General features: G+C 54.0%; 1 protein-coding gene across 1 annotated transcript in view; it reads left to right on the forward strand.

Annotated features, from left to right (window-relative positions):
• The window catches only part of ADAMTSL2 (ADAMTS like 2), a 36,757-nt gene extending 23,253 nt beyond the window's left edge, over positions 1-13,504 (forward strand). Inside the window, exons 14-18 of the mRNA XM_084821127.1 lie at positions 1,057-1,212; positions 6,551-6,721; positions 6,839-7,015; positions 9,757-9,901; positions 11,945-13,504. Of these exons, the coding sequence (XP_084677253.1) occupies positions 1,057-1,212; positions 6,551-6,721; positions 6,839-7,015; positions 9,757-9,901; positions 11,945-12,063 (768 nt within the window). The 3' untranslated portion in view covers positions 12,064-13,504. The remainder of the gene's footprint in view (positions 1-1,056; positions 1,213-6,550; positions 6,722-6,838; positions 7,016-9,756; positions 9,902-11,944) is intronic.
• Positions 13,505-14,132: the final 628 nt, after the last annotated feature.

Consider the following 14,132-nt stretch of genomic DNA (forward strand, 5'->3'; position numbering starts at 1 on the left):
TCAGCCCCTTTCCCACCCTCTCATTCTGCCCCCCCGCCCGCGCATATATGTACGGGCATTGCCTCACTGTCTTCACTGGTTGCTGCCCTTGGGCTCTCTCGTCTCCCTGTTCTTTTCCTTTGTCATCTTCCCCATACTGTCAGAATGTAAATTGTAAGCTCCTTGGGGCAGAGCAGAGATCTGTATTTTCAGTGGTATATTTATCTATTCATTCATTTACTACACTTTTATCCCACCCTTCCTCCAAGGAGCTCAGGGCTGGTCACAAGCCTCTCCCTCTGCCCCGTTTAACCCCCAAAGAGGTAGGTTAGGCTGAAAAATAATGAGTTTCTCTGCTGAGTGGGCCTGTGAGTCTTGGGCCCAGTACAGCATTTTGACTGTACTGGGCTCTTATGTGACTGCATGTCATGTGTCTAGGTGGCACTAAATAGAGAACTAGTTCATTAAGGATGATATGCACAAGCAGAGATTGGAAACTAGGAAATGAATCTGGAGTCTGTTTCCAGAAACCTGAGGTCGGTCATCAGCGGACGACCTTCTTCTCACCTGCCTGCCTGCGAGGGCAGGTAGGTGGCGAGTGTAAGGGAGAGCCTTCTTGGGGATGGCTCACGTCTCGAGAACCCGCTTCCATCAGCGGCTTGTCAGGCAGCCCCCTCCTCTGCTCAGAAGACCCACCTGTTTTGCTGGCCTTCCATGAAGTCTGGGCTGTTGGTTTTTATGAGTAGGTTTTGTTTTTATTGATTTAAATTGGCAACCGCTGTTATTGATTTTATTAAAAAAATGTCTTTAGGGGCTTTATTGGAGAGCTTTGGCTATAGAAGCGTAGTAAATACATAAATAAAATTGTATCCACTTTGTGTGGCTTTTATCTTGCAATGCTGCCTTGAGAGGATTCCATTCTTAAAGGTGGCCCGGAAAAAATGGCGGACAGACAGAGAAGTAGTTTCAGGTCAGTTCTTGGAGAGGCAGCCGGATGCATCCACCTCTCCCGTCAGAAACTCGGATGTGGGCTGATCACTGCTGCGCACTCCCCCCCCTTCTCTCCCCCCACCCCAGTGCGCAGCCAGGTGCGGTGAGAAGAGCCCCGTGAGCAGAGACGTCCGCTGCTCCGAAGAGGAGAGGCTGTGCGACGCCAGCGCCAGGCCCCCGGCAGAGCAGAACTGCACCGGGCCGCCTTGTGACAGGCAATGGACCGTCTCGGACTGGGGGCCGGTGAGTCCCGTGGCTGCGGCTTTGCGTGGTTTCAGTGTTTGCAAACTGCCCAGAGAACCTTGGCTGCTGGGTGGCACAGAAAGGAATGGAAGCCTGAGGGAACAGAGGGCCGCAGGGAAGGGCCTGGTGCAGCGGGGGGGGGGGGCATTGCTGGGTGGGCTTGTGCGGGCAGGCGCGCCTCGTATAAGCCGTCTGGCGGATCAGACCCCAGCAGGGGCAGCCACCCAGCATCCTGCTTCCAGCAGCGGCTGGCAGCCGTCTCTGGGAGGCTCCCTCTTGCCCACCATCTGGTCCCAGTCTAGGGGGACCCTGCCTCGCTACGGGGAAGTGCCATGGAGCTACCATGGCTGAGACCCACTGACGAGCTGGTCTTCTGGGCGTCTGCCCCTTCTGAACCCGGAGAGGGTCTGCGCAGGCCGCCTTACACCCTTGTGAAGCAGAGCAGGCAGGAGCTGTGGAGGACCCTGGTTTGGGGGTTCGGGCAGGCTTGCCCAACCTCCAGCTGTGTTGGACTACAACTCCCATCAACACCAGCCTTTGGCTGTGCTGGCTGGGTGATGGGAGCTGTAGTCCAAAAACATTTCAAGGGCCCCAGGTCGGGGGAGGCTGGCCTCGCCTCCGAGAGTCCGTGTTGGTGGCATCTGCTTTTGTGACCTGAAGGCTCCTGGTTCAGCCCGCCCAGCGCCATTGTGGGTGCATCATGCAGGAGGCCTGGGCTTGGCAGGCTCTCCTCGGCTTCCAGTCAGACGCCTTCTCCGAGTGCAAGCAGAAGCCCAGATGAGAGCCGCCTCTTGCCCCGTCAGCCGCACGTTCAGGGGGACAGGAGAAACGGGCAAGGAGGACATTCCTCCTCCTCATCTCTGCAAGTCTCCAAACTGGAGGTGGAAAAATATTATTTTCTCTTTTTTATGGCACAGGCAGTGGGAGGAGGACAGGGGAGTTCCTTTTTCAAACACGTTTTATGGAGAGAACATGTGTAGAATCAAAGTTGCCTTGTTTACCTCCAGCCCCTCACACTTCCTCAAAAATGAATTTGGAGGCTGGTTGAAATTTTCTTCGCAACGTGTTCATTAAACATCCCCCCCCCAATCAAGTGGACGTTTAATTGGTGGGGTGGGGGTGGGGAGAGAGAAAAGGTTTCATTTCAGAAACAAGTAGATGAAAATAATCCTGCATAAACCTTTTGGCAAATCCACCCTCCAATAATTTTTCTTTCCGCCACCCCACTCCCTTTTTATGCTTTTTGAAAGCAACATGTCAGTGCTTTGAACTCTTTGAGAATTGTTTGGCTTTTCTAAATCTTGGGATGAGAGAAGGAGGAAGAGCAAAAGGTGTGTGTGTGGGGGGAGAGTACTAAGCTACACTTCTAAATATCCACGCTGTTGATGATGGCAGTGGGAGGACTCGAGTAAGACTCATTCCAGTTCAGGGCCAGCGTTGAGGGTCGGCATGGTGGGGCGCCTGCCGAGGGCCTGCACCCCAGCAGGGGCCCACTGGCAAGAGCCCCCTGGGTTGATCCTCCTCCTCCCCTTCCCCATGGCAACCTGCTTGTTCACCTGCCTCTCACTCCGGCCCAGGCAGCGGTGGGGGTGGTGAGGAGGAGGGGCAGGAGATGCTGCAGCCGCCTCACTCCCTGGCTGTCAAGCAAGCATGTGGGAGCCATCATGAGGAGGAGGAGGAGCAAGAGCAGCTGGGACCACGGCAATGAGCAGTGGGCTCACTGAGGGAGGGGCCCCAGGAGGGTGTTTTGCCCATGGCCCCCCCAAAGCTTGGAGCTGGCACTGTTCCAGGTGACCACAGACAAGGGAAGCTTCCATGAACGTTGGCTGCTTTCTGACACCTGGCTCTCTCATCCTCTCAGGCCATCCATGTGCCACAAACAGGCTAGCATGGAACATGGGACTGGGAGACCACTGACTCTGTTCTGACCAAAGAGCCCTGTGTGGGTGGAGGCCCCCATGGTTCTCTGCCCTCTGCTGGCAGGGCCAGGGGCTGGGCTGGCCCGGCCCAGTGCCTTTCAGCTGAGTGACAGGTCGCCCAGGAGCCCAGGACAGGGGTGACCACAGGAACTGACTGAGACGTGCAGCTCCCGATCTCGGGCCTTGAGACAAGGTGCTCCGTGCGGAGGTTGTGCTTCCCACTTATTAGCTCTTGCTAATAGCTAATGGTGCTCTTCGTCCCAGGGCCTGGTCCAGAGGTACATGAGGCAGCACCCTGGCTGAAGCTCAGCATAGAATCGTAGAATAGTAGGGTTGGAGGGGTCTATAAGACCATCGAGTCCAACCCCCTGCTCAGTGCAGGAATCCAAGTCAGAGCATCCCTGACAGATGGCTGTCCAGCCTCGTCTTGAACGCCTCCAGTGTGGGAGAGCCCACCACCTCCCCAGGCAATTGGTTCCATTGTCGTATTGCTCTAACAGTCAGGAAGTTTTTCCTGATGTTCAGCCGGAATCTGGCTTCCTGTCACTTGCACCCATTGTTCCGTGTCCCGCACTCTGGGATGATGGAGAAGAGATCCTGGCCTTCCTCTCTGTGGAGTCCTTGAAGAGCGTTATCATATCTCCCCTTAGTCTTCTCTTCTCAAAGCTAAACATGCCCAGTTCTTTCAGTCTCTCCTCATAGGGCTTTGTTTCCAGTCGCCTGATCATCCTCGTTGTCCTCCTGTTAACCCTCTCCAGCTTGTCTGCATGTGTGGTGCCCAGAACTGGACACAGTACTCCAGATGAGGCCTAAGCAGTGCTGAGTAGAGGGGAACTAGTACTTCCCGGGATTTGGAAGCGATGCTTCTATTAATGCAGCCCAAAAGAGCATTTGCCTTTTTTGCAGCCACATCACATTGTTGGCTCATGTTCAGCTTGTGATGGTCAGTGCTTGGAGGGGAGATCACTTGGAGCCACCTGGCTTTCCATGATGGAGAAACTGGGATATAAATGTAGACTGAGGAGACTTTTCTCAAAGAAGATGTGCTTTATTGCAAGATTGCCCGATAAACGACTTTGATACAGAAAGGAGAGACTGGTTAGATTAACATCATGCCCCAAATTGTTTTGGAGTTCAACTCCCATCAGCCCCAGTCAATACAGCCAGTGGCCAGGGGTGCTGGGAGTTGTAGTCCAAAACACCTGGAGAATGCCAGGTTGGGCAAGGCTAGAGGGAGTGAATGAAACCTGGACCCAGAGCTTTGCACGGCACAGAGAAGTAGCCAGAGGAAGGAGGAGAGTAGGTGATGGAAGCCCCATGAGGGGGTAAGAAGGGTGGGGTAAGGGGCTGGGAGGCAGTACTGGAGGCCTTGGTGCAAGTGGGTGGCAACCTCAGGATGCAATGATGCAGGTCTGGATAGGCTCTGGATAGCACAAGGGATAACGCGGAGGGGTGATACAGGAGAAATGGAGAAATGAGGGGGAGAGATTGGAGCATGTATAGATCATCCTCCTCATCCAGAAGAGGACGGATGCACAGAGGAGGACTGGAGGCTGCTGCACTGGGATCCGCTTCTCAACGCCATCTCCCAGCTCCGGACTGGCCATGAGCCACAGGCCCTGCCAGCCTGCTGCTCCACCCAGCATGGGGCAGGGGGCAAATCCATGGCACTGCCCTGGTGGGATTCTGCCGGCTTCTGTTGACTTCATTTTTGTGTGGTTGGCTTCTTGGGCTGGAATCCTCCGGTGCATGGAGTGTGCAAAACTCAGGGCCTCTTAACACTCGAGGCATAGCGAATCTGCATGAAGCAATCCTGAGCCTGCGCTCCTGCCTAGACGCCTCAGGCGGGCTCGCTGGATCAGGCCCAGTGCCCCCTCGGCCCAGCACTGTTTGCAAGGATCCCCGCAAGCGGCTGGCTGGCTCGGCTGGCCCTCCTGAATGAGGCACAACCCGCCACCTTCTTTCTGTCGCTGCCTCTGTTCATGCATTCATGCATGCATGCATTCATCCAACATGTATATACTGCCATATTGGCCAAAGAGCCATAGAGGCAGTGGCCAGCAATTCAAAAAACCCACCCTTCAAACAAGGAAAAGAACGAGGGCACTGAGACAGCAAGACGATAAAGCCGCATCATGCGCTGGGCTCGCTGGGGTCGGTGCGCGCGTCGGCGCATGATGCGAGCGCCATTTCCGTGCCTGGGAAGCCCTCCCGCTCCTTGGCTCGGGCCGCCCGAGGCCTGAAGGGAGCATCCAGGCATTGCCTCGACCTCTCGGAGAGGAGAGACGCAGAAATGGAGCCAGTCCAGAGCACAGCCGTGGGATATTCTGTGCTTGTGTGCATGTCATGAGGGCCACTGCCTCGGGTTATTTTTACCCTGATTTTCAATTCAGCAGCATTGACTAAAAATAAGCAGTCTCCATGGTGACGGCGGGTAACTGTGAGGAACTCAGCTCCTGAAAGCAGGCGGGAACGCTGGAGATTGAACCCCCCCGCCCCCGTCTCTGCTTCCTCCTCCTCCTCCTGCAAACAAAGGGATGTTTTCAGCTGTCTGCACTCCTAACGGGGCTGGGAAGCTCTTTCTGCAGGAGGCTGAGGAGGAGGCTTGATGAAGGCCACCATCCGCCAGTTCGTTCTGCTCCATGGATGAGAGCTGCACAAAAGCAAGGCTGTGGGTTGTGCCCATGACACAGTGCCCCCCTCAAGCCAGCTTTTTGGCAGGTGGACTGATAAACTCCAGTGCTGACGGTGCGGGGGGGGGGGGGCGCTTGCACAAGCTGGACATTCCCTTGCAGAGCAAGCAGTGCCAGGAGACTCACGGAAGTGAGCCAAGCTCTATTCCCCTCCCCCAGCATAGGCTGACTGTGGGGGCGGGGGGCAGGATGTTCTGGATTAAAGGTTTCTCTGGGCGGAGTGGCTATTGAGCGACCCTCTCTGTGGATGTGAGCAAGATGCCTCACAGAGCCCTGTCTGTAAATCCTGCAAACTATGGATAGAATCCAACACAAGTCCTGCTGAGTCATTTAAGTCCCATTCGTTTTGATGGGTCTACTCTAAGTTGGGATTACACTGGGTTTTACCCTATGCAGTGCTGATGCCTTATTGTGCCAAGAAAGTGTTTTTTTTTTAAAGTTGTCAGAGGGGTCGGGTGAGATGGCCCAGGAGGCGCTGGCAGGGAACTCCACCTGTGTGGATAGGGCCACAGTCATGTTTCAGCAGGAGGGGACTCAGGGCCTGCTTTGTGTTGCCTCCCCGCTGGGATCACGCTGGTCTGTCTCATGTCTTCCGGTCCCCTGCACCAGGCATTTGCCTGACTCAGGAGTGACTTGAGGGCCTCAGGTCCTGCCTGAGTGGGATCCTATGAATGCTTTGTCAACACACATTGCTGTGTGTGTTCCTCTTGTCTGTTTCTCTTTCAGTGCAGCGGAGGCTGCGGACAGGGCCGAATGATCCGGCACGTGTACTGCAAAACCAGCGATGGGCGTGTGGTGCCAGAATCGCAGTGCAACCTTGAGACCAAACCACTTGCTATCCACCCCTGCGGGGACAAGAATTGTGCTGCCCACTGGCTGGCCCAGGACTGGGAACGGGTATGGGGGAACCTTCCGGGAGGGGGGTTGTGGTTGTGGTGGAGGGGCGCCTCCTCCTCCTCCCTCCGTGGGCTTTCTTTGGGTGCCGCTCTGACTGGCTCTTCCTACCCATGGCAGTGTAACACCACATGTGGCCGAGGGGTGAAGAAGCGAATCGTGCTGTGCCTGGAAATTGTAAATGGAAAAATCAAAACCCGCAACCCGACGGAATGTGACGTCACCAAGAAACTGACGGAGGAAGACACCTGCTTTGAGCGCCCTTGTTTCCAGTGGTACACGACCCCATGGTCTGAGGTGAGGCTGGGGCGCTCTCCAAGGGAGGCGGGGCAGGGCACTCCAGGCAAGGACCTGCGGGCTGCACTGGCAGGGCAGAGACCTGGAGGGACAACGGTCCTGCTGTGGTGATCAAGGTGGCTCTGAGGGCCCTATGATGGCCAGAAGATGTTGCCTTGGACAAGCTCAGTTCGCCATCTGTAAAATGGGAATCACGCTGTCCTGCCTTGCAGGGCTATTGTGCAAGTGAGTAAAAATAAATCCTGGGGCCCACATTGCAATATTTGGCAAGCACAGTTCAAATGAGGATGTGTAGCAGCAGCTAAGAGATGAGGTGCCAGTTGATCGGCCAGACGGTCAGTCAATGAAAGCGTCTTGTGGCACCTTAAGGATTGCCACGTTTATTCTGGCCCAAGCTTTCATGGACATCAGATGCATGAAGCAGACCTTGTCCATGACAGCCTGAGCCAGAATAAAAGTGGCAGTCTTCAAGGTGCTGCAAGACTCTCTGTTGTTTTTGCTGCAACAGACAAACCCTAATCTGAGCCTCTCTGGAAAGCAAAGGACCAGTTCTAAGAAGCTTTCGTGCATTCCTCACCAGCCTTGTAACCAATTAATTAATTTGCACATTAACGAAACATGAACATAAGTGCCTTTCCAAGGTGCTGAAGGAAGAATGAAAGAGCTTCCCGTTCGATAAACCAACGCTGTCCATCCGTGTTCTCATGAGAAGCTGTCTTTCAGGCCCACCACCCACCAGAACCCAAACTGAACAGTGGGAGGGGGTCCCCCAACAGCCATCCGACTGCGCAACGAGGGCCCTCCCAGATGCATCCACTTCAGGCTGACGGCTCAAGGTGAACGCACTGCTCCAGGCAGCTGCCCGATCTGTCCCCCTGGGGCTCCCTCCGCTCCCCGCTCTGCGCTTCATCTCCCTTGCCAGGCTTTGGGGAAAGTCAAGCCGCCCGCTTTCCCTCCGCACTCCACTTCCCTCCTTGCTCTCCAGAAAAGCACAGCCAGTTCCGATTACATCTTGGCTGGCTGCATCCTGCCCCGAGCCACTAAAGGAGCGAAAGATTCGCCTTGGCACGGGCCGCCGGGGCCTCATCAGTTCCTGGCAGCTGCTCGCGCCGAAGTCTCGGCTGGACGAGCAGCTGCGGCGGCTGCCTGGGCCCGGCCAGAGCGGGGCGAAGGAGAGTTCAGTCTGCCTGCGGCTGAGGAGTGGCCGGCTGATGGGCGAGGAGGGCTGGCAGCCTCTGGGGCGGAGGGGCCTCCTGGGCTCCATGAGGGGGGGATTTGCTCCCCAATCCTTCTCCCTCCTCAAGAGGCTCTTCTGCTGATTCACGTGCTGAAGAGTTGTGGGAGCTGTATATATATATTTGCTTTCAGCACTGAATAGTGGATACATTTTGGTTTCTGACAGTCTTTATCTGAAGCTCCCTTAGGCCACATGAGCCCATCTTGTCAATTTGGACAGGCAACAGCTCTCCCCACTTTGCTGCCTTAAAATAAACAAAACTAAAATGAAAAATAATAATAGTCCTAAAACTAAAATGTTAAAGTTCTGTACTCAGGAAATTCCAATTCTGCACCATGAAATTCTGAATTTTTTCAACTTGTGATGTTGTTCACATTTTCACCCCCTCCTCTTACAAGCATAATTTGTTTTTTGGTTTTGCTACTTGTGGGGAAGGCATGGAAATAGGTCGCTTCCTTCTGTTTGGATGGGCAGCAGTACTTTCAGGGGTCGGGGGATAATTGTTCCACAGCATCACCTGCATTGACCTAGTTTGCACAATCACGGTGTGTGTGTGTGTGTGTGATAACCCACGGGGGATTGTTAGCCACCCTGCGCTGGCTGGCTGGATTTACATCATTACCCTCAGCGGTGAGGCTTGTCGTGATGTCCGAACCTGGCACGGGTGGGTAGTTCTTGGAAAGAAGTCCTTCACAGAGCACGTAATTAAACTATGGAATTCGCTACCAGAGAATGTAGTGAGGGCCACCAATTTGGATGACTTTAAAAGGGGGTTGGACAAATTCCTGGAGGAAAAGGCTATCAGTGGCTACTAGTCCTGATGGCTCTGTGCTACCTCCAGTACCAGAGACAGTGAGCCTATGTGCACCAGCTGCTGGGGAATGTGGTGGGAGGTTGCTGTGGCACTCGTGTCCTGCTTGTGGGTTCCTGGTCGACAGCTGGTTGGCCACGGTGTGGACGGAGTCCTGGACTAGACAGACCCTTGGTCTGATCCAGCAGGGCTCTTCTTATGTTCTTAACTACCCAGAACCCATGGTCTGTTTGGGGGCTGCTGGGTGGTTTATGAACCACCCCAACCACCATCACCCCTCGCTGGGTTCGCACATCATGACAAGCCATGCCGACAAGGGTGATTATGTGAATCTGGTCGGCTCGCAAAGGGTGGTTAACAAGCTACTGTGGCTTATTTACCTCCCTGTGACTGTGCAAACTGGCTGACAGTGTGCTCATGTCCTTGCAGCTATGAGTACTAGAAACTTGTTCATTTTAAAAACAAGCCTGTACTTTTTCCTACTCCCTCAGGGTTGTGATTATGTCTGAATGTCACATTCTGTGGTAGAATTCTGCATTCAAATTTCAAAGGTGCACATGTGAAATGTGACTTTTGGCTAATGTTCTGACGGCTTTGCAACTGTTTAATTCCTCTGCCTGCCAGTGCTTGCTTGCCCTCAGCCTACCTGTTCCCCCCACAAATTCCCCCCTTCTTTTGCACACCCACACACAGTGTACGAAAACCTGTGGCATCGGTGTGAGGATGCGGGACATCAAGTGTTACCAGGGGAAGGACCTTGTCCGGGGCTGCGACCCTCTCATCAAACCTGTGGGGAAACAGACCTGTGACCTCCAGCCCTGCCCGACCGAGCCGCCAGGTCAGCGGGGGTCCGTGGCATTTTCTGGGTCTGGGACTCTCGTGTGCACGGCGCACCGCAAACGCGCACCTGGCAGGATCGCACCCACCCCAGGAGGCAAGAACGCAGCCAGGGGCCTCCTGCCAGTCCAGCTGAGGCTCCTCCTTCCCGTGAAGGTCCTTGGAGGTTCCCCAGGCAGCAGGGCACCCTCAGCGACAGGCCACCTCGGGGAGCTCGGTGCTGCTCTGGGGAAGGCTGGCTGACCGTGCCGCCTCTCAGGAGACCAAGCCCTGCCTCCGCCTCTCCCCCGGAGCGTTCTCCTAGTGCTGCTGTAGGTCAGGGGTGCAGCACCTCAGGACCAGGGGCCAAATCCGGGCCCAATGTGGGTTCCAGCTCGGCCCTCTCCTATCCGCAGGGAGCCCCGTGCCCTGGCCCCACCCCCTTCCCTGGCTGCCAATCATTTGATGGTCTCTCAACATTTGTGCAGTTTTCCCCACCGTTCTGAAAGGCTGGGTGCCTCTCCCAAGGCTGCAGTGCCTGGCAGGAAGAGCTCGAAGCTGCCGTAGGCTGGCATCCCCCCCCATACATGATCGCTTTTGGCCCAGCTCGCCACTGGAACGTGGCCCTCAGTGCTCAAGGGGACACAAGAACAGGATCTTGGGCACAGCCCCTCGTTCTCTTGGTGACTTTCGGCCTGTGGCAAGGTCTGATTTGGCTCAGAACAGAGCTCAGAATAAACCAAACTATTTTCTGAGAAGGGGAGGTATAGTCTGGTCTTCTGTGCCTGATTGGGGGGTTTCTCCCATCATTCCTAGGACTGAGCCCCCTCCCCAAGATAGCTTGGCGTCTTTTTGTTTGCTCTGAACTCCCTCAGGTGTTTTGCCCGAGGACAGGAATACTGGAGAAATCCACAACAGATTCCAGTGAGTTCAGATTTTTATGAATCTGACCTGAGAATTCCATTGTGGATCGGCTTTTTCCAGGTCGTGCGGACTTCTGTTGGGGATTTGCGTAAATGCACACTTGTGCAAGTATGCATTAACCCAAATTGGCAAATGAATGAAATTCTCATATAAAAAATCTGATTCTGTCCATGAGTGGCTGATGGCATGAAAGACACCTGACAATCCACAAACCACAGATGGAACAGATTTAACAATGCCATACATCCCTGCCCAAGAAAGAAGCCCCAAATTCGTCTAAAAATTGGCAATGCATACAGTTTGGTGACCACACAGGAGATGTTTAGAGTGGTTCCCCACCCAAGCCCCCCTGCTAAGAAATGTTGCTGTTGCTTCAGGCATGTTTTGCTTCCCCGTTTTGTCAGGCAGCATTGTGGCAGCCCCCCTTGTCTTCAGTAAGTGGGCCTCCTCCCTTCCCTCCCTGCCCCCAAGTCGATGATAGATTAGAGCAGAAGGTGGTGCTATCAAGCGGGCGCTGTACAAGCTCCTTGAGGTGTCTCTGTGCTGGATCGAGTCCTGGAAAAACCAGCCAGTGTGGACACAACGCACCCTTTGGCTGCACTGCTAGGGAAGGGCAAATTAGGCAGGATGCTCGCCGCTCGTCTCATGGCTGATTCCCATTTGTGATTGCTGCTTGCTCTGCACGAACAGAAAAACCACACGAACAGAGCGGCAATCAGATGTGAAACTTGCTCAGATGTTCCCAAATTTGCACAAATTAGGACATTTCCGCAAATCCAGCTGGGAATTGGGATTGAGACGAACACGAGCACATGCTCGGCAACGTATGAATATTTTCGGCAGACACGTGCTGGCACTCAAGTTTGGGGCTTCAAATGGGGCACGCTCACATGTTCTGAAAACTAAGATGAAATTCTCATAGATCCCTAGTTGCACTCAATGTGCAGGAGCCGTGCTGACGTTAATGGGATTTCTGTGCACAGCCTTTGATGGCACAGGCTTGGCACGCCAGAGGCATGGCGGCACTCAGGCACAGCCAGGGTTTGAGCCATGGGAGCTGCATGCGGGGGAGATCTCCCACTTCCTGGCATCTCACACTGGCCTCCCTTCCCCCACCCCCCTGTCTCCCCCTGCCCTGCAGATGACAACTGCCAGGACCAAGCTGGGACCAACTGTGCTCTGGCCATCAAGGTGAACCTCTGCAGCCACTGGTACTACAGCAAGGCCTGCTGCCGGTCCTGTAGAGCCCCCCATTCCTAAGAGGAGGCCAGAGGGGCGAGGGACCTACCACTTCTAGAGCGCCACCATCAGGGAGACCAGGGAGCCCTTTCCTGCCGATGCGCCGTGCCACAAAGAGCGAGGGCCCGGCTTCTTGCTCACCTCTTTCTCCACCCCTCTCCTCCCCGCTCCAGAATGGAGGGATGCGGCCACAGCTTTGGTCCCCACACAGATGCTTCGGAACTACAGTCAGTCAATGGGCCCTGCTACTCACAGAGAAAATGTGTGTACATAGAGCCTTGAGTAGGCCTTTGATTTTCATCCCCAAAGGCTGGATTGGCTTTGAACTTCCTTTTGCTTTTTTTTGGCTTGGGTTTTTAGCAACATTTGAGCAGGATTGCACCTTTCATTTTTGACCACCTGCTCATGCCTGCCCCTAGAGCAAATGTTGCATTTGCACACACTCTTCCTGCCCTCTGATTTGCATCCAGAGCCTTTCTGACCAGCCTATTTGGGCATCTGTTGAACCCTTCCACCTGGAGTTGCCGCAAAGAAATTTGAATATTGTGATTGGTGGCCACTTCACCAAGATGCATATTCTCTCATGTCAAAATGCTGGGTCAGCCATTCAACTTGCCCCTCCTCTCACACTTTAGGTAAACTGTCTCAGTTGGATCCAGGTTGATGCTGGATGGACTGCACTGATGGGAGTGGGCTTCCCGCCCCTTCCTTCCCAGGGCAGCCCCACCAGCCTCCTGAAAATGCTTTATAGAGAGTCAGGAGACCCTGCAAAATGGGGAGAGCTGTGGTGTGTCTGGGGGAGAGGGGGTCCCCCCAATCAGGCAGAATGGCCGCCTGCAGGCAGATCTCTTCTGCTCACAGAAGCCTCCTTCCTCTCACAGAAGGCAGATCCTGGATCTAGCCCTCTGCCTTCAAGAATGACTTTGTAAGGAGTCATGTGCGTGTTTACCTCATTATCACCTTCACCTTCCACGTAGTTCAACCTTTTGCGAATACTTGCAAACCATGCACCCACCAAATGGGTTTGCTTCAGAGCTCAGTCTTGGAGAGGAGAAGGTCCTTGCTGCATTCAGTCCAAGCAGACATCACCACACCAGCCCCAGGGCTGTTGCACATTCTCTACCTGTTGAATTTTACCCTCCTGCTGGCTGTTCCCTTCCTGCTGACGCACTCTCATCCCTATACTGCCCAGGTGACTAAGACAATTAGATGTAATATGTAGGTGCATCCTTTGTCAGAGGATCTTATCTTGTAATCCAACCCCAGGCCTGTAGTCCTTAATTAAAATGACATAATGCCAGCATATTGTATAGAATAATGAAAACATAACTGCACTTTATATCACAAAAAGAGTCATGTGCTCTTTTTTAATATATTTGTTTACAAACAGTAAACTTTATCCCTGTAACCATAGAAGTGTACTCGTATATATATTTTAAATAAACTTTTGTCATATTTATGGTGCTGGATGGTTGTTCCCTTAAGGTTCTTCTGTTTCTTTTGGACATTGTGATTAAGAGAGAGAAAAGGACGTGGACATAGGGAGAATCCCCCCCCCCCCGCCGCCCTCTTATAATTCTTGAGGTCCACACTCCATGTGATCTCTGTCAAGTGCTTCACTGGACATGGACCTTTTTTCTTTAGCAAACAGCCAGCCCAAAGAGGTTGGTTCAGAACTGGACTACGGCCCGAGGGGAGGGGGTCTTTAACTTGCTATGGTCCCAGTCTGAATCACCTCCCCCGCCATAGCAGTGGGGGTGGCGGAGAATTCCAATCAGGACTGTGAGGACAAAGGGTTAAAGCCTTCTTCTCCCCCACCACCCACGGTCCCAATCTGGCTCAGCCTCCATCAGTTACTTGTTTGGGAAAGAGGTTGCCTGCCCCGGCGAACCACATCTGGTTCGGTCCTGGGTGTGGCTGATTTGGCAGTTGGCCCTGAACCAGAAGGAAGCACTTCACACCACACCTGGCAGAACTCTCTGCCCAAGGAGGTGGTGATGGCCACGCCTAACTCAGGTGGCTTGGCACGGATGTCAGACACGTTTGTGCCATAATGAGCCTTCCACAAGCGCTCAGCTACACTGGCTGGC

The sequence above is a fragment of the Heloderma suspectum genome, chromosome 14 (assembly GCF_057233095.1).
Source record: "Heloderma suspectum isolate Gila_16-S chromosome 14, 16-S_ref, whole genome shotgun sequence".
Lineage (NCBI taxonomy): Eukaryota > Metazoa > Chordata > Lepidosauria > Squamata > Helodermatidae > Heloderma > Heloderma suspectum.